This window comes from Simochromis diagramma, unplaced genomic scaffold (genome assembly GCF_900408965.1).
Source record: "Simochromis diagramma unplaced genomic scaffold, fSimDia1.1 OVJJ01000466.1, whole genome shotgun sequence".
Classification (NCBI taxonomy): domain Eukaryota; kingdom Metazoa; phylum Chordata; class Actinopteri; order Cichliformes; family Cichlidae; genus Simochromis; species Simochromis diagramma.
In genome coordinates this window covers 455,694-479,654 of record NW_024387287.1, presented here as the reverse complement: position 1 = coordinate 479,654, position 23,961 = coordinate 455,694, and the positions used below count along the sequence as shown (strand labels likewise).

General features: G+C 41.1%; 1 protein-coding gene across 8 annotated transcripts in view; it reads left to right on the top strand.

The window, feature by feature from the left end:
- Positions 1–23,961, top strand: part of LOC120716232 (1-phosphatidylinositol 4,5-bisphosphate phosphodiesterase eta-2-like) — a 145,784-nt gene that overhangs the window by 118,831 nt on the left and 2,992 nt on the right. For 4 of the 8 annotated variants that reach the window (XM_040003679.1, XM_040003681.1, XM_040003680.1 and 1 more), the window contains exons 9-21: positions 3,517–3,688; positions 5,333–5,440; positions 8,684–8,839; positions 9,568–9,666; positions 10,115–10,215; positions 12,242–12,330; positions 13,306–13,488; positions 13,684–13,791; positions 14,258–14,382; positions 15,558–15,642; positions 17,357–17,503; positions 17,808–17,887; positions 19,721–20,078. In XM_040003679.1, coding sequence (XP_039859613.1) covers positions 3,517–3,688; positions 5,333–5,440; positions 8,684–8,839; positions 9,568–9,666; positions 10,115–10,215; positions 12,242–12,330; positions 13,306–13,488; positions 13,684–13,791; positions 14,258–14,382; positions 15,558–15,642; positions 17,357–17,503; positions 17,808–17,887; positions 19,721–20,078 — 1,811 coding nt within the window. Of the gene's footprint in view, positions 1–3,516; positions 3,689–5,332; positions 5,441–8,683; positions 8,840–9,567; positions 9,667–10,114; positions 10,216–12,241; positions 12,331–13,305; positions 13,489–13,683; positions 13,792–14,257; positions 14,383–15,557; positions 15,643–17,356; positions 17,504–17,807; positions 17,888–19,720; positions 20,079–21,183; positions 21,196–23,396; positions 23,426–23,961 lie in introns of all 8 variants that reach the window. The other 4 variants (XM_040003682.1, XM_040003684.1, XM_040003685.1 and 1 more) reach the window with 4 other exon arrangements.

The window sequence follows — 23,961 nt, the reverse complement described above, 5'->3', positions numbered from 1 at the left end:
CCCAACTGCGCTGGCATCTATTTCCAGTTTGAATGGTAAAGAGAAGTTAGGAGCAGACAAGACAGGAGTGCAACAAAGTAGGCCTTTAAGGTCTTCAAAAGCTTGTTGGCAACCCTCAGATCAAACAAAAGGCTCTGAGGGACTGATTAAGTCAGTGAGAGGGGCAACCACAGAGGAAAGATTTTTACAAAATTGCTGGAAATATCCTGTTATCCCAAGGAAACGGCGCAGTTCCCTCCTGGTGGTTGGTTGGGGGAACTCCTTAATTGCAGAGACTTTGGCATCTGCAGGGCACACTTTTTGTAGACCAACCTGCTGGCCAAGGTAGAGGACACTGCCTCTAGCTAAGTTGCACTTGGCAAGGTTCAAAGCGAGGGATGCATTTTCTAGGCTAGTGAAGACTTCTTTCAACGTAGCCGTGGGGGTTGCCCAGTCACTACTATACACAACTAGATCATCTAAGTATGCTCTACAATTGGGGATGTTTCCCAAAACTTTGTTGACCAGTCTCTGAAAGGTTGCAGGAGCATTACAAAAGGCATAACTGTGTACTGCAGGAAGTGGTCAGGAGTTACAAAAGCTGAAATGTCTGATGCTTCCCGTGTAAAAGGCACTTGCCAATACCCTTTTAACATGCCAAGTTTAGCGATGTATTTTGCAGGCCCAATTTCATCAATGCAGTCATCAATAAGAGGTAAGGGATGTGCATCTGGCACAGTGACAGAGTTTACCTTTCGAAAGTCAGTGCAGAATCTTGGGGTTCCATCTGACTTTGTGTCTAAGAGACATGGTGAACTCCAAGAGCTGGAGCTTGGCACTGCAAATCCATTCTGAAGAATATACTTAACTTCCTGTTTTATGATTTCCCTCTTTGCTGGGCTAACCCAATAAGCGCGCTGTTTGATTGGTGTAGGTTTAGTCAGCAACACATGTTTTATAACAGTGGTTTGAGATGGGACGTCATTGAACAGAGATGGGAATCCCAACATGAGTGTTATGATATCATTGCTCTGTTCATCAGGAAGGTGGGACAGGTATTGTGGTAGTGTTGACAATATCAGGGAATTGCCTAGTCGAGCACTTTGAGGCTCAGCACCCCGTAACACCAACCCTTCTTCATCTTGAGTAGCGTCCACCTTGGACACAGAAGCCATTGGGGATGTAGCCACTTGTTCTTGGGCCACCTTTTTGTGAAGGTTCACAAGAGCTGTACAGCTTCATCATGTTGACGTGACACATTCTAGTAGGACGTCTAGGTTTGGGGTCTGAATAATGTAGTTGGTCTTGCTGAGCTTTTTCTCTACAACATAAGGACCAGACAATTTAACAGAAAGAGCTGAGCCAGGATAAGGCAGGAGAAGGAGCACTTTGTCACCTGGCTGGAATAAACAGTCGACTGCCCTCTGCTCAAAGTGTCTCTTCATCTTTGCTTGTGAAGCGGCTAGTGCATTCCTTGTTAGGTTAAAGAGGGCTTATTCCCTGTCATTTAGTGTTCTGACATACTCCAGAAGGCTCTTGGTGTTGTCAACCGGATTAGCCACCCTCTCTTTAAAAACCTTTAAAGGACCCCTCATCTCACGCCCAAACCCCAGTTCACCAGGACTTTGGTGCCTAGAAAAGCGCTATATAAATGCAATCCATTATTATTATCATTATTCAAAGTCTGATGAAACCTCTCTGGTGCCCCCTGACTCTCAGGATGGTAAGGACTAGAGGTTATGTGTTCGATGCCTAATGTTTCAAGGGCTTGGTCGAATACTCTCGACTTAAAGTTGGTGCCTTGGTCTGTTTGCACAACCTTTGGCAGACCAAATGTTGAAAAGAATCTCACCAGAGGTTTGGCAACAATCTGAGCTGTAATCCTCTGTAGTGGGATTGCCTCAGAAACCTAGTTGAAACACACATAACCGTCAACAGAAACTGGTTTCCAGTTTTAGATTTAGGTAAAGGCCCCACACAGTCAACAATCACTTTTTGAAATGGCTCCTCTACTACTGGGATAGGACAAAGGGGAGCTGGAGGAATTATTTCATTTGGCTTGCCAGTTATTTGGCATACATGGCAGTATTGAACAACATCCGATTTCAGTCCTGGCCAGAAGAAATGTTTCAAATGGAGATATGGAGATGAGACTCTGCAAACAGTGGCCCATATTTCCACAGTCCGGGACCAAATGTTACTCTCCAAGATGACAATGTTCGGCTCCGCAGAGCGGGGTTTATTAGACACTACCTTCAGAGTTTGGAAGTGGAGAGGATGGAATGGCCTGCCTCCAGTTCTGCTAATACCTAACAGAACCATACTGGCTAACTCACAACAAATGCTGGTTGAATAAAGTGATGCCATCCCATGGCAGTGGGTGACCCAGCTGGTGACCAGTATGAGGAGAAACTGCCAGGCTCTTATGGTTGTCTATGGTTCTTCCACATGCTACCAATATGTCTTGTTTCTTCAGACTTCAGTCATCCAATCCAGGAAACGACACCAAACAAGTCAATAGCAGAAGAAGCTGTCTGGCACTGATGGAGAAGATTTGGCAAGTTTTTCATGGGCGCAACCCACATACTCAACTTTGCTGCTCAACCCACCCACTGCTAAATCCACTTTCCTTACAAATGTAGCACCAATGAAGGGGAAATAAACAGGCTTTCCAGTGGTGTAAGGTTTATTGCCAACAAGAACTGTTATAACTAAGAAACACAAATTGTGAAATCAAGAAACAATGTGAAATCAATTTGTTGTCCAGAATGTTTTTTGCTTTACTCTCAGTATTGAACTATAATGTATTAGACTTCCAGTTTATCTCGTATCAATTAGCATACAGACTTCTGCTGTTAAAATTGATGAATAATTTGTTGTACATTTTTGTGGTGTGATTACTGTTCATCACTGTAGTAGCACCAGTTGTTGCTGATGTTGAAGAAATTCTTCTCTGGGCCTGTATCCTCCCATAAAGAACGTTATGGTCCATGTATAAAAATGTTCTCAGTTCCTCCACCAGGTCCAGAGTGGCTTTCTGCTGCAGTGTGACCGTAGTGATCTCCTCTGTCATAAACTCTGTGGCTTTTTAATACCATCACCTTACTGCGCTCTCAAGCCCATACTGAGAGACGCTCTTGTAGCGTTACCCTGGAAACCTGCCAGCTAGTTTGCCAACTAGTATCCTGCTTACAAAATATTGCAAGGACTAATAATTTAAACTAAGTAGTGTTAAAATGGGGTTGGTATTAGTCCACCAGCTGTAATCCAAAATTAAACCTCAGTAACACAACAAATACTCAAAAACCGGATACAGAGAGTAGTGTAAGCAAAAACAAACAGGCATCGTCAAACAGTGAACAACACTGTTACACAGCCATGTATGTGCCAATGCTTTGCCATTACTGTAATTTACAGTATTCTTCCACCTGTACTGACGGTAAAATCAAGAAAACTCAAAGTGTGAAATAATTAAACTGTGCTGTAACAACCAGCTGACACAGCCCTCTTTCTCCAACCTGTGTGATTGTCTGCTAGCTACCCAGTGATCCTGTCTATAGAGAACCACTGCAGTGTTCCCCAGCAAAAGAAGATGGCTCAGTACCTGATTGAGATCCTGGGGGACAAGCTGGATGTCTCCAACATCAAAGCTGATGAATCTGGGCAGCTGCCATCCCCAGAAGCACTCAGGGGCAAGATCCTTGTGAAGGTAAAATCCCAATATGGATGTTTGAAAGTGACAGATTTTCTTTGGTGTGAGGAAGCAGTCCTCCGGCAATTATCTCATCTTACTGCTTTTATTATCCAGAGTCTGAAACTCGCAGAGTAACTTCAAAGGTATATGATATAATGGGGTGATCAAAGTAGTGAGACAGAAGCAGAGAGTGACATATGAAGCCAATAGAAAGAAAATAAAAATCACTTTGGACTATTTGTGTGTGTGTGTGTGTGTGTTAACACTAGATGGTAGCTGGATTATTATCTGGGTGTTTGTGTTATTGTACAAAAATATCTTAAGTGCAGACTCTGCAGATAACTGGTTGCAGGTGCACTTCTGGGTCATGAGCTACATTCAGATCTCTGAAAGCTCTGAGGGATGAAACGTTGATAGAGATGTGTTTCCCTCATTTATTATCAGATTAAATGTAATTTATGACAGCTGAGATGGATTGCAGCGCCCTTACAACCCTTAATAGAGTAGATACACAGAAACTGCAGTAGCCTTCAGAGCCAGCTTTTTCTTCAGCAGTGGAGTTTTGTGTGATGCATACAGGCCATACTTATTGTTTTCTTTGAGACAAATGTAGCTGCTGATTCCAGGTCTTTCTGTAGCTGTCCACAAGTGCTCCTCTGATTATTCACTCCTCTGTCTGAATCTTGCAGGGGGCATGTGGTCGTGGCGGGTTTATAGTGAAATTATGTTTTTTCCTCTTCTTCTGGATTATTGCCCCAACAGTTTTCACTGGAACCTGGAACAGTTTAGAAATTAAATGGTAAATGGCCTGCATTTGTATAGCGCTTTACTCAGTCCCTAAGGACCCCAAAGCGCTTTACACTACATTCAGTCATTCACCCATTCACACACACATTCACACACTGGCAATGGCAAGCTACATTGTAGCCACAGCCGCCCTGGGGCGCACTGACAGAGGCGAGGCTGCCGGACACTGGCGCCACCGGGCCCTCTGACCACCACCAGTAGGCAAACACATAGCATACACTGTGCTGCTGTGCATGGAGAGGGGTTCCTCCTGAAGGCCACGGTCATTCCTACAGTTCTGAGCGTATTCACCGCGAGGTTACTCTGACTGCATCACAGAGCCACACTCACTGCCGTCCTAGATGAGTCTAAATGCTGTCATGTGATCTGCAAACTGTACTGTGTACAGGGAGAAGAGCAGAGGAGAGAGGACACACCCCTGGGGGGGATTGGTAAACCTGCAGTGAAACCCACTGAGGTCGTCAGCCAGTTGATGGTTTCCACACTGTGGTGGGATGGTCATGTCCTGGAGAGCGCTCTACACTGACGCAGCTGAAAACCTATTTTTCTGCTTTTCAGACAAAAACCAAATTTTGGGGCAGTCCTTTTCAGAACACGTAGTCCACCTGTCTGAAGTTATTTAGGTTAATTAATTAATTAACTAGGTAAATTTAATGTTACTTTAACTTACTTTGAATTATGCACGTTTTAGCCACAATATCCAATTAACCTCCAACCCAGTGCTCTACATTAAAACCACCATCGATGTGTATACTACATTGACATGCACATTGTGATCATACTATATGGTGAATATCTCTTCTGTGTTAGAATATAAGAATCTCGTGTGATTTATTTTGTCCACTCTGACAGGGAAAGAAACTTCCTCCCAACATAGACGAGAATGCAGAGGAGGGAGATGTGTCTGACGAGGACAGTGCTGATGAAATGGAGGATGACTGTAAGCTGATCAATGGGGATGTATGTACCTATCTGGTATCTATTTGTTCAGTCTAGCAAAACAATCTGCGTCCTTTTGTCCAGCTGATGAAATGTGAGGTATGCTTGTATTTCTTGTTGCTAATGCTTCATGTCCCTCTCCCATTTTGCACTGGTTCCTTAATGATATCCAGATTCTGATCTGACTATATGTATAATTCATATTATTATGCAGAGTCTTACTCCCACATCTGAAATGTGTTACATCACTAACATGAATTATGTAATGTTATGTATCGCTGCATCTTTGCTCCTTGTTTGAAATATGGGTTTCTGCATGATGGGTTTTTTTCCCCCGTCTGCTCAGACCTGGTTATCGTTATCCAAGTATTCTTACAAATGACATAATGCCTGTCAACCTCAATGAACACTCATAATATAATCCTGTCGTTACCTCCTAAGACCTGAACTCTTTCATGGCATGCATTTTTAATTTATCTTTGATATTTGAGCTGATTGGGACCTGATGAATGGAAAAACAAAGAATTACCAGATTTTTTTTTTTTTTTTTTTTTTTTTTTTTTTAACCTGATTTTTGTTTCTAAGAAAAATGAGAGCCACATATGAGGATATTCGTTTAAATTTCCAATAGAACAGTAGCAGTATAATGTCCTCGAAAGTGGATATCAGGCCCTTGTAGAGCAAAATTTAGTATTTTGGTCTAAATAACCCAAAATGTGATGTTCACATATGTGGACGCCAGGTCCTAGGAGGTTAAAGACAGTATATAAGAATGACATTTTACACCACATCTGGAATGGGTTATATCACTGACACAGTTGTGCTCTGTGTTATGTAACATGATGAAACCTGACCTTTGGACGGCCTCTGGAGGAATGCTGCTGTGCTCTCTCTCTGGTTAGACTGATGGAGCTGTTGGACTGCAGCTTATTTCTCACTTGGTTAAAACTGTAGATTCAAACCTTGAGTGAAGATTTTAAAGAATAGCCATTACTTGATGTTTAGTAGCTGCTCTAGGTGGAGCTGAAATTTGTTTGTAGTTAGAAAGTTAAGGTAGTTCTTTGATAATTCTGCTCTCAGCATGAATGATCTGGAGAGTTTGGCAAATAATTTTAGAAATAGGTTTAAAATGTTTTAATTATATTTTATGTCTTAACAATTTCATTTTTAATTAATATGCTGTTTTATAATATAAATATAAAATGTATGCCCCTTTTATTTTTATTTTATGTTTTATTCATTTAGGTACATCTGCAAATGTTTAAGGTTCATGGAAATCTTCACAGTCCAGTGTTTTAGTTTACAAGGAACTAGAAAGAAGACAATATTTGTGGGTTATTCCTTTAAAAATAATCAAACGAGTCCCTTTGAACTTTGGTTTGAAATTTCTGCATTTTAACTTCCCTTAATTTTCCAACACTTTTGCTCCCTGATAAATTCCGAAGTATATAATTCAGTGCTCAAAAAAGAAAGGAACAGTTTAATCAGAAAATGACATCAGGTCCAATAAACTCTGTTAAATATCCCAATTCTTTGATCTTTGGGCTGAAGGAAGAATAACACTCTGTGTTTAATGCTCAATCAACAATCTCTTTATTCCATACAATTCTCATTATTCCATACAACACTTTGAGCATAAACGTCCGGACGGGAGATGCGGACAGGAGGGTGTCCGCCAGATCTCGAAGCCCCCGTCCAAAGTCATAAAACCTAAACATCCACATTCTTTCTGAAGAATGTGGAAGTTATGGCTTTCGCTTCCTGTTCTTTCTAATCAGACAAATAAGGCCATGATTCTCTGAAAACAGTATTTCTTATAAATCAGCAGTATAATGCATCATAAAACAGTGTAATGATTTCACAATCTTTAATCCAAGGCATAATGTGGCCTATATGATTAGAAGTATAAGGTGGCATAAGATAGTATAATAATCTCACAACTCTAGGATGTTGATTTAATCAGTTAAGTAGCAGCCTGGGTTGTTAACAAGTTTCAGCATGTGCTGATGGAATTAACAGCAGGTTAGTTTCATTAGAGGAGCAACAATGAGACCACCCTCTAAACAGGAATGGATGCACAGGTGGAGGCCACTCACATTCATTCTCTTCGTCTGTTCTGAACATTTTTCACTACCTTTGCATTTGGCTAGGGTCAGTATCAATACTGGTAACATGAGGCAGTACCTGGACCGTACAGAGGTAGCACAGGTAGTCCGACTCCTCCAAGATAGAACTTCAGCATGTGCCATTCCCAGAAGTTTTCCTTTATCTGCCAGCACAGTCTCAAGACCATGGAGGAGATTCCAGGAGACAGGCAGCTACTCGAGGCACCTGGACAGGGTCCTTAACCCTCAGCAGGAACAGAATCTGCTCCTTTCTGCAAGGAGTCACAGGATGAGCACTGCAAGAGCTACAAACTGACTCCAGCAGGCTGCTGGTGGGAATGTCTCTGGCAACCCACCGTCCTCTAGTGCGCCCTGTGCTCACTGCTCGGCACTGTGGAAAATGATTGGCATTGTCTCGTGGTGGCAGGTCTACTGCTGGTGTCCTGTGCTTTGTACAGAGGAAAGCAGGTTCACCCTGAGCACATGTGACAGATATGAAAGGGTCTGGAGAAGCTGTGGAGAACATTATGCTGCCTGTGACATCATTCAGCATGATCGGTTTGATAGTGGGTCAGTGGTGGTCTGGGGAGGCATATCCAATGGAGGGGCCCACAGACCTGTATAGGCTGGGCAACGACACCCTGCTTGTCACTAATGAAATCCTGGGACCTGTTAGACCCTACACTGGTGCAGTGGGCCCGGGTGCATGAACATCCTCGTGTGTTGAGAGTATGCAGACAGTTCCTGTTGGACGAAGGAATTGAATGGGCGTTTAACAGCCAGCATGTTCGGCTGACCTAAATTCAGTAGAACACCAGAACTGTTTTCAAAGTGAGCAGTGTTAATGATACTGATGTGTTACTGTGTTACCAATATTACTGATACCATGATGCTTAAAGGTTGTGACAGAGAAGAAAATGATACATAAAAACAAGAGTGCAAACAGCAACAAAAAGAGTGACCTTAAAAATGTCATCCCAGACCTGTGTACTTTGAGGTCCTCTGGGAAAGTGTCACAAAATAAATTAATGTCCACATTACATATCCTGTAATTCATTACAGATGATATAAATCTATCTCAATAAGACAGTTTTAGAGTTGCTGACTTTTTCACCTGTTGTGTCACAGCTGAAATGATTCTGTTTAACTCCTCCTCCAGATGTCAGCTGACAGAAACCAAATAGAGAACATGGCCAAGAAGAAGCTTGACAACTTGATGAAAGAATCCAAGATCCGAGACAGAGAGGATCCAGACAGCTTTACCATCACAGCCCTCCCTCCTGCTGGGAAGACCATGGATAAAACCGGCAGTAAGGTAAACACAGAGAGCAAATATTTTGTCTCAGTATCCATTTCAACCACCCACAGAGGGCACCATAGGGATCGGGTGAAGTTTGTGCTTGGTGGCGGCCAAAGGCAGAGGCCCCGGCAGACTGATTACTAGCTTCCAAGTCTAGCGACTGGGACATGGAACGTCACCTCTCTGGTGGGGAAAGAGACTAAGCCTGAACCGAGCTGTGTGTGAGGTTGAGACATAAAGCCTAGATATTGGCTTGGGTTCTGGAACCAGCATTGTGGAGAGGGGCTGGACTCTGTCCCAGTCTGGGTTTGCCCTCGATGAGAGGCAGCGACTGGGGTGAGATACCAAGATTGGAGTTTTTGCCAGTGTCCAATAAGGTTTGCTTGCTGCGCTTTTGGGTCAGGGAACGGGTACTGACTGTTCACATAGCTTTTTTTCCCCTGCGTTTCTTGTAGTTTGCGTGTGAGGTTGGGCACCACTGTGGGAGAAATCAGTGCTCTCCGACTTCACTGGCATAAATGTAATAATTCATGTTTTCTTCCTTTAGAATCTTTGAGATGCACCTAAATTATCTCTCCATATCTATCGTGAGCCACAGTTTTGATGGATTTTTTTCATCTCTTTAAAGTTGAGATTGTGTTCCACATTTAAGTATTTGCCTTCCAGTATGAGGTGGAAATGTAGCTAGTGATACCTTTATTTTCTTTATTTCTTTAAAACATACATTACTCCTCTCTTGTCAGGGTAAACGTAAGGATGCGATGGACACAGCAGATGAGGCTTTTCCAAGCAGCAACAAGCGCTCAGGCCGCTCCTTCATAGAGAGCTTCTCTAAACGCAAGGTAAACTCTCCTGTTGTCTCATTCAGTTTTCTGCTTCTGTGAGGACGACAAACACTGACACTGTAGAACTGACCTGTTGACACAGAGTTTGCATTATTATGAGTTTGGTTCAGGTGAAGACAGCATATCTAAGCATATTTAAATATAAGCACACTAATTAAGAGAGTTGCTTTTTGTTAGTTAAAGTAGGATTCAATTAATCTATTAATGTCATCTTTATGTATTTGATATTGACTAGACTGGCACTCTTACAGAAGATGGTTAACCTGCATTCATTTATTTGCATCCTTTGTTGTGATGACTAAAAGACTTATTTAAAATTAAGTTTATGTCTGTTATTATACATTTAATCAAAAGCGTCCATGATGGTTTAAAATGTCATCTTCTTGTCTTTTCAAAATGAAAGAAAAACTTTGAACAGTCTCGTGTGCTTCCTCACTCCTCACAGAAAAAGGCATCCAAGCTGAAGAAGGTCTCAAGCTTTGAAGACACAGACACAGACCAAGAAAGCACAAGTAGTGCTTCACGTGCCCCGCTGCATCACAACAAGTATGACACACCAACGCACCAGTGTTTCATTCAGACACACAGTCTCCATGCAGAAAGGTTAACAAAGAAGTGCTGTCAGTAAAAAGTTCAGACAGAACTTTTGAGTCTGTTATATATTCAGATCATATTTATTTTGTAACTGTGGGTATTGTAGAAAAATCTGATTATCAGACAAATCTGAAACTTACCAAATGTGGCAGCTTTCAAAGGGTCTGAACATTTTCAGAATGCTTCACTGTGCTGATCACATACAGGCATACCCACTGCAACACAGCAGTGCCGCCAGTCTCTAGTCTCATCAGGTTATTTTGACAAACGCTAAATCACCAGAAATATAAGCTTCATGTGAAACCATTGTGAGACTTTGCCTCACCTTGTCATGTGACCTATTGAGATCACCTGACGCAAGGTGTGAGTGGGCGTTAAGGCGTCTGGGAAGGATTTCAAAACTGGATTATAGATGGCAGACAGTTGGTGTCATAAGCTGTTCAAGGATGGTCATCCACAGTGGACATAGATGCTTCTTTCACTCCTCTTTCAGTCTTCTCTGTCCAAAATGTGAACATTGGATTCCTTTGACCTTTAGATGCAGATGGACAGCTGAGTTTTGTCCTGTTGAGGTGGCTCTTCTGTGTTGTGCTATGTGTTTATAGAGTAGCTGTTTGGTTTCTCCAGTGTAGAGGTCTGAGCACTCCTCGCTGCACAGCACACACTGTGTTGTTTACTTTGTGTTTGGGAGTTTTGTCTTTGGGATGAACCAGTTTGTGTCTGAGTGTGTGGCTGTTTGTCATTGTTCTGTGTGTCGTACTGTTTCTCCCTAGTTGCTTCTTTCCCACCACTTTACTAATTTGATGAAAACCCAATTAAGCCCAATGTTTTAAGAGCTTTCTTTACGTGTGTGTGTTCCTTTTATTTCCCTTCTAGCTCTTTCTGACTGAGGGAACAGTTTTTCCTCTATGTTCAGGGTTCTGATGATTTTGTGTTCCAGAGGTTGGTGGGAGTCAAAGAGTAGGTACTGGTCTCTGCGTGTTTGCTTCCAGTTAAAAAAACAATTGAATCGTCTGATTATGTAGACGAGAGGTTATTTTGTTGAGAAGATCAAACACTTTATAAGGAAAAGTCCTGAAAATCTGTAATGCTGTACCACCATTTTCCTGCTCCTGCATATGAGCTGAAATCAGCTGATTGTAGTGTAAGTGTGCAGAAGCAAAAGCCACTCAGTCTGTGTGAGGTGTGTCTAACTGGTTCCCTTTGTCTTTCTTTTTAGTGGTCCAATATCCACAATTTTCTAGATAGAATTTTCACATTTTGTGTGATGGTAGATCAAAAACAGCTTGAGCTGATGTAATTTTGTTGAAAATCAGGTCAAGGTCATACCCAATGTAAAAATCAGCAAGAACTTTACGTTACTGACAATTTTTTATGGATTGTTCAAAACATATACCAGGCCTCGAGGGACACGAACACCTTGGTTGGCTAAGCGTTTGACTCTGACTGTCATGGCTGGTGCCCGAGTTCAAAGTTTAACTCAAAAAAAGAAACTATATCGAGTAAAATATCATAAGAAAGGGTGTAGAGAGGGGTGTACACCACACTTTCTACTTTTTCAATACAATGCCTAATACTAGCCTTTTGGGATATTACATCTTTCTGTGGATCTAAACAGACCGTCAGCAAGAACAGTCATTATTTACACACATGGACAGAGGTCCAAAAAATAAATGAATGAAACTACAGGAACACACTTTAGGTTTGAACCCTGTTCAGCTCTATCCTATGATGAAACATTTCTATCCTGATGGGAGTGGTCAGGGTCACAGTGCATCGCCTGGAGGACCTGAGTGCCCACTAAAAGGTTTCAGCTCAAATGAACACCTGTGTTTCGCTGACACGTTCACCAACACTTGAACCAGCCACATCCCCTGAGACTTGGAGACTCAAAATCAACTCTGTGTGATGTTTTTTTCCTTATCTTGCCAGCTGTCTCCACACATGTGTCACCTTTTGTCTTTTGTCTATTCTACAGAAAGAAGAAAACCATGAAGCTGTCCAGAGCTCTGTCAGATCTAGTCAAATACACGCGGTCTGTGGGTCTCTATGACATCGAAGCACAAGGTTAGCAAATGTATTTTCACTGCACAAAGCTTAGTTTATGGTGACAGTGCCCTATAAGTAGGGATGGGGAATTGATCATTATCAGCTATCGATTTGATTATTTATCAGTTCTCTTATCGATTCTTGTTGGCTCTGCTTTGAGAGTCAACCATTGCTAAGCAGCATGTCAAAGGGATTACATTTGTATAAATTCATTGCTTGCTGTGAGGTCAAATATCTGTGCATGTTGGAGGTAGTTCCACTCTTTGTTGTTGGTCCTTACTCAAAAAATTAATGCATTACACAGAACACCTTTCTTAAAAGTAATGCAGCATGTTACTTAATTGCTCCCAGAGAAAAGTAATTTATTACACTACTCAATACATTACTTTCCTGTGAAACTCTTCATTACTATTTAACAGTATAAAGCTATACGCTACAGTCCCACACACCGACACAAATCTCTATCCTAATGCTATTTTGTTGATAGCATGATGCAGAAATGAAAACCAGGGCAAAGTGATTCTACAGTAGAAACATGAACAGGTAGAAACTGAGGCTGCAGCCTAACTGCTCATCACTGCTGGTTTTACCTGTTGAAGTTGAAGGTCCGGCTGCTGGGCTGTGATCGGCAGCTTTAACATCACTCTTGGTTCTTGGCTAGCTTAGCCAAAGTTATATTAGCAGCATAATGCAGTTTCTTCTGTGCTCTATGCACTCGCATCCTTTGCGCAGTAAAAATAAAATAAATGTCCGTATCCACTCGGTGCACCATGTTGTGATTTTCCTCTTCCTGCACATGAACTGAAGTGCAAGTGGAACTGAGATCAAAAGGCAAGCAGTCTAACAATTCCAAGGAACTGAACCACTGGTTCTCTACAAAAACCAGTTCTCAGTTTCCCATCCCTAACTATAAGTGCAATGTACCTACTACTGCATTTTCTTTACTTGGAAAGTTTATGAGCCTCAGGAAGAAAACTGTGCTATCCTTGGCAGCTAACTGTGGCTGGCAGGTATCATCTCTGAGTGAGACTAAAGCCCACCAGGTGATGCAGCAAAAAGCATCGTCCTTCATTCAGTTCAACCAGCGGCAGCTGTCCCGCATCTATCCTTCCTCGTACCGTGTGGACTCCTCCAACTTCAACCCTCAGCCCTTCTGGAATGCTGGGTGCCAGCTTGGTATGAATGTTGAAACTATATTCAGTATGGCCAAACATTTAGTGTAACAGCAGATTATGAGGGATGCTTTCAGTTTGTCATGACTAAACTAATGTAGGTGGTGCTCATGCCAATTGGTTTTCCCTCAGTGGTTGTTACCTAGCATATTAAAGGTTTCCAATCTATGAACAATGAAGTGAAATGCTTTGATTTCAGTTGCACTCAACTACCAGTCTGAAGGCCGGGTCCTCCAACTCAACAGAGCCAAATTCTATAGCAATGGCAACTGTGGCTACATCCTCAAACCGGCCTTCATGAGTGAAGGTATTTCACTAGTTTGTCATTTTTCAGTGTGTTATCAGTTTCATTGCCTTTCATTAGTTTTGATGCTTATTTTTGGTTAATGTGAGAGTGGAGGAAGATGGAGAAAGAGATATCATCCATAACTGTACAGGACATGTAGCAAGAAGAAGAATTAAAGAGGCTGTGCATCTTTCCATGTTTGTTTGTTTGTTTGTTTTTAACTGAGCAGGTCCCTAACTGCTTCTAATTTTTCAGTATTTAGTTTATTTAATGCTCTCCCTCTCCTCTACTGTTCTTTAGTTCACTTGAGTTTTCCAGTGTTTTGTGTAGAGAACCAGGTAGGCTCAGACTGGATGTGTGTGTCCTGCTTTTTATAATATCACAAAATAAAGTTTAAAAAATTCATAGTTGAAGTGGTTGACATTTGTCATTTTATTACAATAAGTGAAGAATCACAAGTAGCGTGTAATCATTTTACCCACTGCAGGTGCCTTTAACCCCAACGTGGAAGACCCCATTCCTGGTCAGATGAAGAAACAGCTGGTGTTAAAGGTCATTAGTGGACAACAGCTGCCCAAACCCAAAGACTCAATGCTGGGAGACCGAGGAGAGGTAGGACCACAGACTAGATTTATAGGATTGAACTTCCACGTTGAACTGAATGAATATGGGATAAATCTGTAATCATCTTTACAAGCAGCACCTCCTCAAAATGTCTTTTTGCAGAGAAGGCTCCTTACTTTTAGTCTGAATGATTTATGGGCAGGCCAATGTAAGCTATTTGCTGTTCTATGGGTATTTGTAGGGCTGGGTATCACCACTGATTTCTACAACTGATTCAAATTCACAAGGTTTTGATTCGATTTATAATCCTGATCATTTATCTTTTATATGTACTTCTAAATTAATGTTACGTCCCTCTGCAGCCCCTAATCTCTTCAGTGGGTTAAGCTGTTGCTAATTGACCACACCTGACCAGGTGTGGACAAAAGAGAATACCTGAGGCAGGCTTTCAGGAAGCCTCACTAGCCTTGCCTTGGTGGTACCAGCCATGTTAGCCAACCTGCTATGCATTTTAGGATTAAAACCTCTTCTCACCTACAATCTGATGTTTGTCTCCTTATTTATGTTGCGGCTTTTGAGATGGGTCGTAACAATTAAAAATGTTAAATGTTAAACAATTTGACTGTTTTTTTCTGCAATTACAAACTCAGTGTAAACTATCAATGTATAAAAACAAAGCTGACACTGTGAGACTTCATCAGAGGTGTGAGGATCACAGCAGATGCCTTTGTGTCAAAGTAACTGTGGATAAAAACAGAAAAACATGAAGGAGATTTTCCTGGCCTGACATTTTATAGCAGATAACCTAAATTATTCTGCAGTAGATCAGAACTGAAGAAAACCATGAATCAGCATCTGAATATTACCTGAAGCTGCTGAAGTGAAGCAGAGCAAAGTTAGAGATGTTTGATTACAGACACAGCTGAGCAATCATTTGTAAAAGTTTAAGTTTCTTAGGTATTGAACAGCAGAAATGAGATTTCATGGTCCCAACTTTGTGGTAGCAATTTGGGGATGGCTCCTTCCTGTTCCAACATGACTGCACAAAGATATGTATGAGAGAGTTTGGGGTCGAAGAACTTCGTGGACCTGCACAGTCTTGACCTCAACCTGATAAAAACCTTTAATTAAAGCAGAGACTGCAAGTTAGGCCTGACCTCTGACTGCTGAAAGAATGGTCAAAATTGTAGACGTCTTAAAGCTGTGCAATGTCTTTCTGACAGATCATTGATCCCTTTGTGGAAGTGGAGATCATTGGCCTCCCAGTGGATTGCTGCAAGGAACAGACCAGAGTGGTGGATGATAATGGTGGGTCTCCATTTAGTCATGAAATGTCAATTGTATTTAAATGGTGCATTTCAATGTCTCAAACTCAATGTGTTTGACACACAGAAGAAAACGACATAAAAACCGATGTAGGTTTACAATGAAAACAGATAAAATAAACTTTACAAAGAGATAAAATACATATAAATATATACAGCTAGAGTGATGCCGTCCATTGATTTCTGAAGTCTTGACTTCAGCACTTCTGCCAAGGGGCGGATCTGACTGAGAGACAGACTGCATGCTTATTAGCTGATGACTGATGATTAACAAGTGGTTAGCCAATGAGTGTGTGGTTTCATACTACAGGTAATCATCCATCTTAAACATGGTATGACCGAGAAAAAAAACAGTGTTTTCTCATTTAGTATGAGTCAGAACGAGTGGCTCAGCCTATAAACTCAGCCAAGAAGAAGTGTTTAAAGAGGTTAGGTCATGACTGGAAGTCTTTTTGCAACCACAGCTGTTTCCATCTGTTGGATTTTAGATAAAAACAAGTTTCCACATGACATCCCAACATGAAGCTGTTTATGGACTCCAACTGTTTTTACCTTTTAAAATTTTCTGCTTCCTGAGCCTTTGATGCCATAAATGCAGTACATAGTTAATTATTTGGTTTAAATCTGATAAAGGTCAGACCTGTGTCCCAGCATTGCTGAACAGAAATGTTAACATTTGGGGCCCAGCTCTTTAACAGTTACCTGTGATGTCTCCGTAGTGTTTTAAACATGGGATTGAATTCATTTTGAAAGAGTGACCTTAGCCTCAGTATTGAAAGGTTTATGTGCTTTGAAAGACATCACTGTGTGTGTAAAGGTAACTGCAGTTCAGACATATTAAACTGAATGAACTCATTCATAGAGCAGTTTGAAAATACAATATCACCACCTGAAATAATTACAGGAACACGTTCAGAAAGCTGAATGGGGATCTCATTAGACAGTTAATGGTGCTCAAGATTGCTTTTGTGACGCACACAGGCAAAAATTATATATATAAAAAACAACAGAGGAGCTTTGCTATCAGTGATGTAGTTTCTTGCTAATAGATGCTGTTTTTTTTTGTTTGTTCTTTTGGAACAGCTAACTAGTTTTTGCTGACCTCTAGTGGTGTGCAAAGCCATGTCAGGGTGAACTTGTAGGAGTAATGTCAGGAAATTCAACTAAACATGTCAGCTGAAAGCACCGTGCAAATGAAGCTTACTGCAAGTTCAACCTTGCAATTCCTGTGAAGCAGACACTTCTTGCAGCTTCTAAAAGTAGTCGAGAGTTTTCTGTGGACACTCGCAGTCACGTCAATGTCCAGGTGTTTGCATGTAGACATCTGTGGTTTGTTGTTGTGCTTTGTACATATATAATATAATATAATATAATATGGTGAATCTGTGTATATAGTTTGACAGCTTTCTGATATATACTTGAGGAGCCCAGCAAGACGAGACATGCACAGGCAGCACCAAAAACTCTCTCTCTCAAACACACCCTGAATAATTGATGAGTGCAAAGATAATTTGCTGCCCTGTCTCTATTACTCTTTTATATGCCCGTTTGCCAAAATGCTGTCCTCTTATCTGCCTTACTCTTATTGTGCTATCTATCATATTATTTCTCCTATCTGCTCTTCCTTTACACTCACCTCCCACACATATCTCCCCTATCCCATCCCTTCTGCATCCCTATTTGGGATGGTTCTGTAGGTTTCAACCCGATGTGGGAGGAGACTTTGGTGTTCATGGTTCACATGCCCGAGCTGGCCCTGGTTCGTTTCCTTGTGTGGGATCATGACCCAATTGGCCAGGACTTCATTGGCCAGCGTACCATTGCCTTTAACAGCATGATGCCAGGTAAGACATGGTGCTGCTTTTGGATGGCACTAACACTCGTTCAAGGTTTTCTGCTGTGTTTTAGTGATTATATACTTAAACAAGGAACTCGAACCGGAAACTCACTATACAAACTCACTATACATCTACTATATATAACTAATTTGGTGCTCTTGATTCAGAGTCTCTGCTAACATCATGTCAATTGATAGTTTTGCTGCTGGTTGAGCTGGTATTTATTGGGTATTTGGCTACAGCTATTCCTTTGTGGCTGTTATATTTGAGTCCCTGATAAGGCAGCTGTCTCTGACATTTTTGTATGCAGGCTATCGCCATGTGTACTTGGAAGGAATGGAGGAAGCTTCCATCTTTGTTCATGTAGCTGTGAATGATGTCACTGGTAAGGTGGGTATTACTGCAGAAACCAGCTTAAAGTCTTGCTCACCTTTGCTCTCAAACAGAAATGTTCATGAAAGTGTTGTGCACTGACAGCTTTTACAGATGTTCTTGTAATGAATATACAATAAACTTTACCTTAGGTTATTTCACCAAAAACCAAATTATAATACCAAAATCTGTGTTTTGGTATTATTATTACTACTACTACTACTACTACTACTACTACTACTACTACTAATAATAATAATAATAATAATAATAATAATAATAATAATAACAACTTAAATTGTTATTAAACTGTTTTTCTACAAAAACTTCTTTTTGAAATATTGTTTGAAAATACAAAAAACCTAGAAACAAAACAAAACTTGTCAGTACTTATGATTAGGAGACTTTCTAATAGCAGAATATCCACTCCAATCTTAGCCACTCGTCCTTGCCTCCTTTTGTTTATTGCTTTGTGGTTATTTCAGCAAAAACTGAACTATGAACTATGTAACCTAGACCATATTCAGACATGTAAAATATATACATTATTATTGTTATTATTATTATTATTATTGTTATGCTTTTAAACTTCAGTTCACTGTAAATTTCAGTTTTCTGTTCATAAGAATATACTGACTGCACCTGTTTTTGCAGATCACACTAGCTTCAGTATTGTTCCTCCTTCAGCCCATATTTTCGATGCCCTCAGCTATCAGTAGCTATTTAGTAAATGACCACTTTGTTGTCCACATTGTCCTTGTTTTGAAGTTGCCTTTCTTGGAGTTGCTGTGTGACTCCTGTTTGAAGCCCCAACCCACCTATTTTTTTCTCCTTTTATCATTCTCCTCTCTCATTTCCACTCTCTCCCCATGTCTGTTTGTGATTGCAGTGGACCTCTCTTTTATGAAATGCTCAACATAGAAGCAGACAATGTTTAGGAGTCCTGAAGCTGCCACTCAAAACTTGGGTGTAGTGAGATCCAGTCAGAATCTTGCATGAGCCACATACCCTGCATCATTCTCCTCAGTGCACACCCCCTCAAATTGTTCAACTGTCCATTAAATTAAAGTACTGAAAATTGTAAGGTGGTAGAATGCGATTGTTCTGGTCCCACTTTTTTTCCCAGCCTCTGCAGTTTTTGGTCTAGCCAGTGAAATTCTTTCAGTATAGGTGTCTATGTACTAGACGTTCCAGAAACTTAAAGAAGCCCAGTTGCTTTCTTTCCAAGCTCTCTAAGAATGAATTGCCTTGCCAAGAACAAAGTATTGAGTTGTGTTTTTGTTATTGACCAAATACTTATTTTCCACCCTGATTTACGAATAAATTCTTTACAAATCCTACCATGTGAATTCATGGATTTTTTTTTTTTTTCACATTCTGTCTCTCACAGTTGAAGTGTACCTCTGGTGCAAATTACTGACCTCTGTCATCATTTTAGGTGGGGGAACTTGCACAATCGGTGGCTGACTAAATACTTTTTTGCCCCACTGTACCTTCAAGCATGTATACATGTAACTGATATTTTGCTACAGGATCTTCAGCTGGTTGCTTAAAATGTCTAACACTTTGAATCCAAGTGGATTTCAAAGCTAGTCAGTATGGTTGCAGCTGGATGATCATGTCAGTGTGATCTATGAGAGATCAGTCACACATGTGCGTTTCTGTAGGAAATGTGGATTTAATTTACTTTCCTCATTTTCAGCATGCTCATTATACTAATCCAATGTATGTACTACTGCAGTAAATTCATTGGGTGCAATGAATTTAGTGTAATATGGCAGATTTTTTTCAATATCTTCAACTTATTTGGGAATTGTGTTTGGCAATGATGTCCTGTTGTGTTTTTGTCAGGCAAGAGCAGCCAGCGGCATAAAAGGGTTGTTTCACAGAAACCCAAAGCAGGCTTCCCTGGACAGTCACACTGCTGTACAGCACAGCCGTAAGAACCCGTTTGGGGCCCACCTCCTGCGCCGCACGGCCAGTGCACCTACCAAAGGTCAACCCAAAATCAAGAAAGGTTTACCAGACATTGCAATTGACACCAAAGACTACAGCTCAGAGGGAGCTAGTGAGGAACGAGAGTCTGGGGAGGGAGAAAAGGCTTCTGCTGCTACCTCTCAGCACCACAATGGGGATTCACTGGCACCCCAACAAACCAAGGGACCGTGGAACCATTCCGACACAAATTTTCATCCCGAGGAAGGTAAAGGTAAGCGCTCGTTCTACACTCAGCGACGACCAATGAGTGAACCTCTCAAGCGCGCCATTCGGCTCCGCATTCATGATCCGCTGGACACGAAGCCAAATGTGTTTGCACGTTTCGCTGTTAGCAGCTCGGGCAGTGTGGGGATGTCCTCCAACTGCATCACATGTGTGACTGGCTCAAGGGGGAGCCCAGAGGCTGAAAGAGAGGGTCAGGTTGAGCAAAAGTCCAAGGTGACAGATGGGGAGAGACCAAAGAAAAGTAACCACTCTTCCTCATCAAAGAGACAAGTCCAGTCAGAACCTGATGCCATGCCCCGGTCCCTAGGTGCCCAGCCCAACGTACAGCAGGTTCCTCCCACACCCAAGACTTGTATGGAGGCCCAATTTCAGTACTCGCCCATGCCATTCCCCAGATCTAAGTTCAGACAAACACTTGGTGTCCAGTATATCCACAATCGACCTGGTACGTCACAGAGGTACACCCGTTCCTGCAGCATTCCCCGCAGACGATCCTCCAATGCTGTTACACCAGCACCAAGCCTCGCACCAGACTGCAGGAGCACTCACTGTTGGCAGCAGGCGACACCACCCAACTATGGTGCTGTTTATGGCTCTGTACTCACTAAACTGACATACAGTGACATGAATTCAGGTCTCTTGCTCAGTGACAGTAGTAGCTGCCAGAGCTTTGGCAGTCTGAGCAGTTTGGAGTCTCTTCCTACGCTGCCCCCTTGTTCTATTCTTGACACCCGGAAGAGGGCTGTGGGTACCCTTCAAAGAGAGATGAATGCCCTGTTTGCTCAGAAAATGGAAGAGTTGCGCCATAAGTCTCCAATGTTCTTTGCCGGTAAGATGTATCTGAGGCAGATGTAGAACTCACCAGGTAGATGCTGTGCTGTAGCAGTATTAGTAGCACGTGCTGTCAGCTTTCCCTTTTGCCATTAGTTAGATCTGTGTTGTGCAACATGCCTCTGATAAAATGAAGTCAAATCCAACCCCATCAATGGTTTCTTAGAGTTCAGTAGCTTTCATCAAAGCCTCATGATTGAAATTGTTTCAAATTTGCTTATGTCGTTAAAATCCTCTTACTTTACCCACATGCTTGACAGATGAGAAAAATGGTAAGTTTTTGTCTAGAAACAATAGTAATCATTCAATTTGAACAAAGTACAAAAAAACTCAAACTAGACTCTTTTAATTTGTCAAGCAGCTGCTTGTCCTAAACTGTTTTTAGAGAATAATTCAGGGGTATTAAAGCATTTAGTTCAGTTCAAAACATTTCTAAAGATAAGGCAAAATGTGGTAGTAGATCTATTAATTACATAAAATTGCTCTGTAGGATGCTTTGGTTAATGTTTGAAAGGTTAGCTTTAGCAAAGTCTTCATAAAAGTTTAAAAAGATCACTTTTCATGATTTTCGACTACTGTATTTTTTGCACTAAAAGGCGCACTTTAAAGCCTTTAATTTTCACAAAAATTGACAGTGCTCCTTATAATCCGGTGCACCTTATGTATGAATTCTGGTTGTGCTTACTGACCTAGAACCGATTTTATGTGCTACATGGCGCTCAAAACTCAACTTTGGTAAGCTACGAAGCCGCACCGCTTAACCCTCCGGTTACGTTCACCCCCACCCCTTACTTTAGTGTTCCCGGTCAGTTTTAACAGCTCTTGGGTTAACATAAGAAACATTTTTCACCACCAAATTCTGTTCAGTGGGTGGGTCAATGGGTCGTTCAGCCTCGCGGAGTAATCTGGGTCCTAAACTCCGTCAACCTCAGGTCCCAAAGTCAATCACTGATAGTTAAAAACTGTCTAAAATCTTTCATCTTTAATAAAATGATCAGCGTTGCTGCTTTACCAGGTGTAATAATTAAGTTTAACATCCAGGCATCCATGAAAACAGAATTTATTACATTTATGAAATTTAACAGAGTTAGAAGTTAGCAGGAAGTTAGCTCGCTAGCCTCCACCTAAACATGATATAGCATGTTCTGACTGAGAGATTTCTGAAACAAATTAAAACGTACAGCTCTGCTATCACTTCCAACATAAATGAAGACAGAAAACTAAACAGCAGTGACGTTTGTAGAGTTACTGAAGTTGGGCTAGGTGGTATATAATGATGTGCTACGTGATCGCTAGCGACACAGCTATGTTAGCATAACATAAACACAGTGAAGCTGGAGGATGAACGCTAACTTTTTTCCACTTGATGAAAGTTAACGTGAGGGTTCCCGATGGTTAGGGACAAATGCAATCGCATGGCAGGATTCTGTAAACGGACCAAACTTCAGTCAGGAGAACAACTGAGATAATCCATCCACAATACGAGGTTAGTGATTAATATACTGCAACAACATGGGAATAGAGCAGCTGTGATAGAATTCAACATTAATGAATCAATGATACGGAAGTGAAGGAAGCAAGAAGAATGAGATGAGTAAAGTTTGACTTAACTGACTGTTTTGTTTCATTTAATGCACCTTATAATCCAGTGCACGTTATGGTCTGAAAAATATGGTTTGTGTGGATGCGAAAGAAATTATTTTTTGATCGGGCAAGGATTGCCCACATTCATCTTAGAAAATGTTGTTCAAGGACATCTGGTGCTTCAGAGATGTGTTCTTCTATTTAAAATATAGAAATACAAAGAATTTGCCACCAGAACAACTATCCATGGAATGTTTCATGGGTATTTGTTGCGGATTCTGGATTTTGCATTGAATCTTATAAAACCCTTTACTTTACTTCACCATTGCATTTAATAGCAATCAACGTATATTCAGCTTGAGTCCTGAAACCGAGAATATTTTAGGTACTTAATTGACAACCGCTGAGTCCTGCGAGTCACGAGGTGCTGGTGTCTGAGTTATGTCCACACAATCCCCCTTTGAGCCACACATTACATTTTTCAGAGGAGTTGACTTCCTTGTAAACACCAGCTGTTCTACCTAAACTGACTCCCCTTGAGCCCTTTGCAGTTCATCATGTGATTGCCATTGCTGTTTGATGAACCTTATGGGGGAAGCAAGTTTGTGTAGGGAGCTGAATTACAAGTTTTCTGGCCTGATTACAAGCTGACATCTGTTAAGTCATATGATGCTGGCAGATAAATCCTTTCTAGCAGCGTTATCTATTATCTTTCTTTTCAGTCTAACATGGAGAGAGATTTGTTCGGATATGGAGACCAGTTTTTGTGAGGATGTTTTTTCTTCTGTCCAAAAAGCTGTTTCCTTGCTTACAGTCTTTCTCTTCTCAGTTTGTCTAAATTACCCTTTTCCCTCTGTGTCCCTTTTTGCATGCTCTCTTTCCATCCTAGTGCAGAATTGAGAGGATGACCAAAGTCAGGTAAACTTTGTTAAATGCATGCAGCCTCTTAAATTCATCCATCACCAACTTTTCTCTTTCCCACCATAGTTGTTTGTTCTCATCCTGTTCTCAAAAATACTGTACCTCACCAATGCACCAATTCAGCTTCATCTGTGTTTAGGGGTTTAAATAGAGACTTGGTGTGGACAAAGTGGAAAAGACAATTCATTAAACTAATGTCACAGGACCTGCATGATGTAGTACAAAAAAAACTTAAAAAATTTAAAATTTAAGTTGGTTTGTAATTATCATTTAAAAAAAAAAAGTGGCTAAAATATTTGAAAGTCCTTATATATTTCCTGGAGCTTTTAAGGTTATAGTGAAGTTGATGAGCATTAACATCAAGCTATGGGAAAGTGTTATTGAAGCTAGGTTAAGAGGAGAGGTGATCATCATATCTCTCCTATGGATCACGTTGAACTTATATGGCTGTAAGACCTAGATACCAATGGTGGTCTGGGATTGGAATATTTAATGCAATAGAGTCACTGCAGTGGGGCGTGATTTGAGCAGAG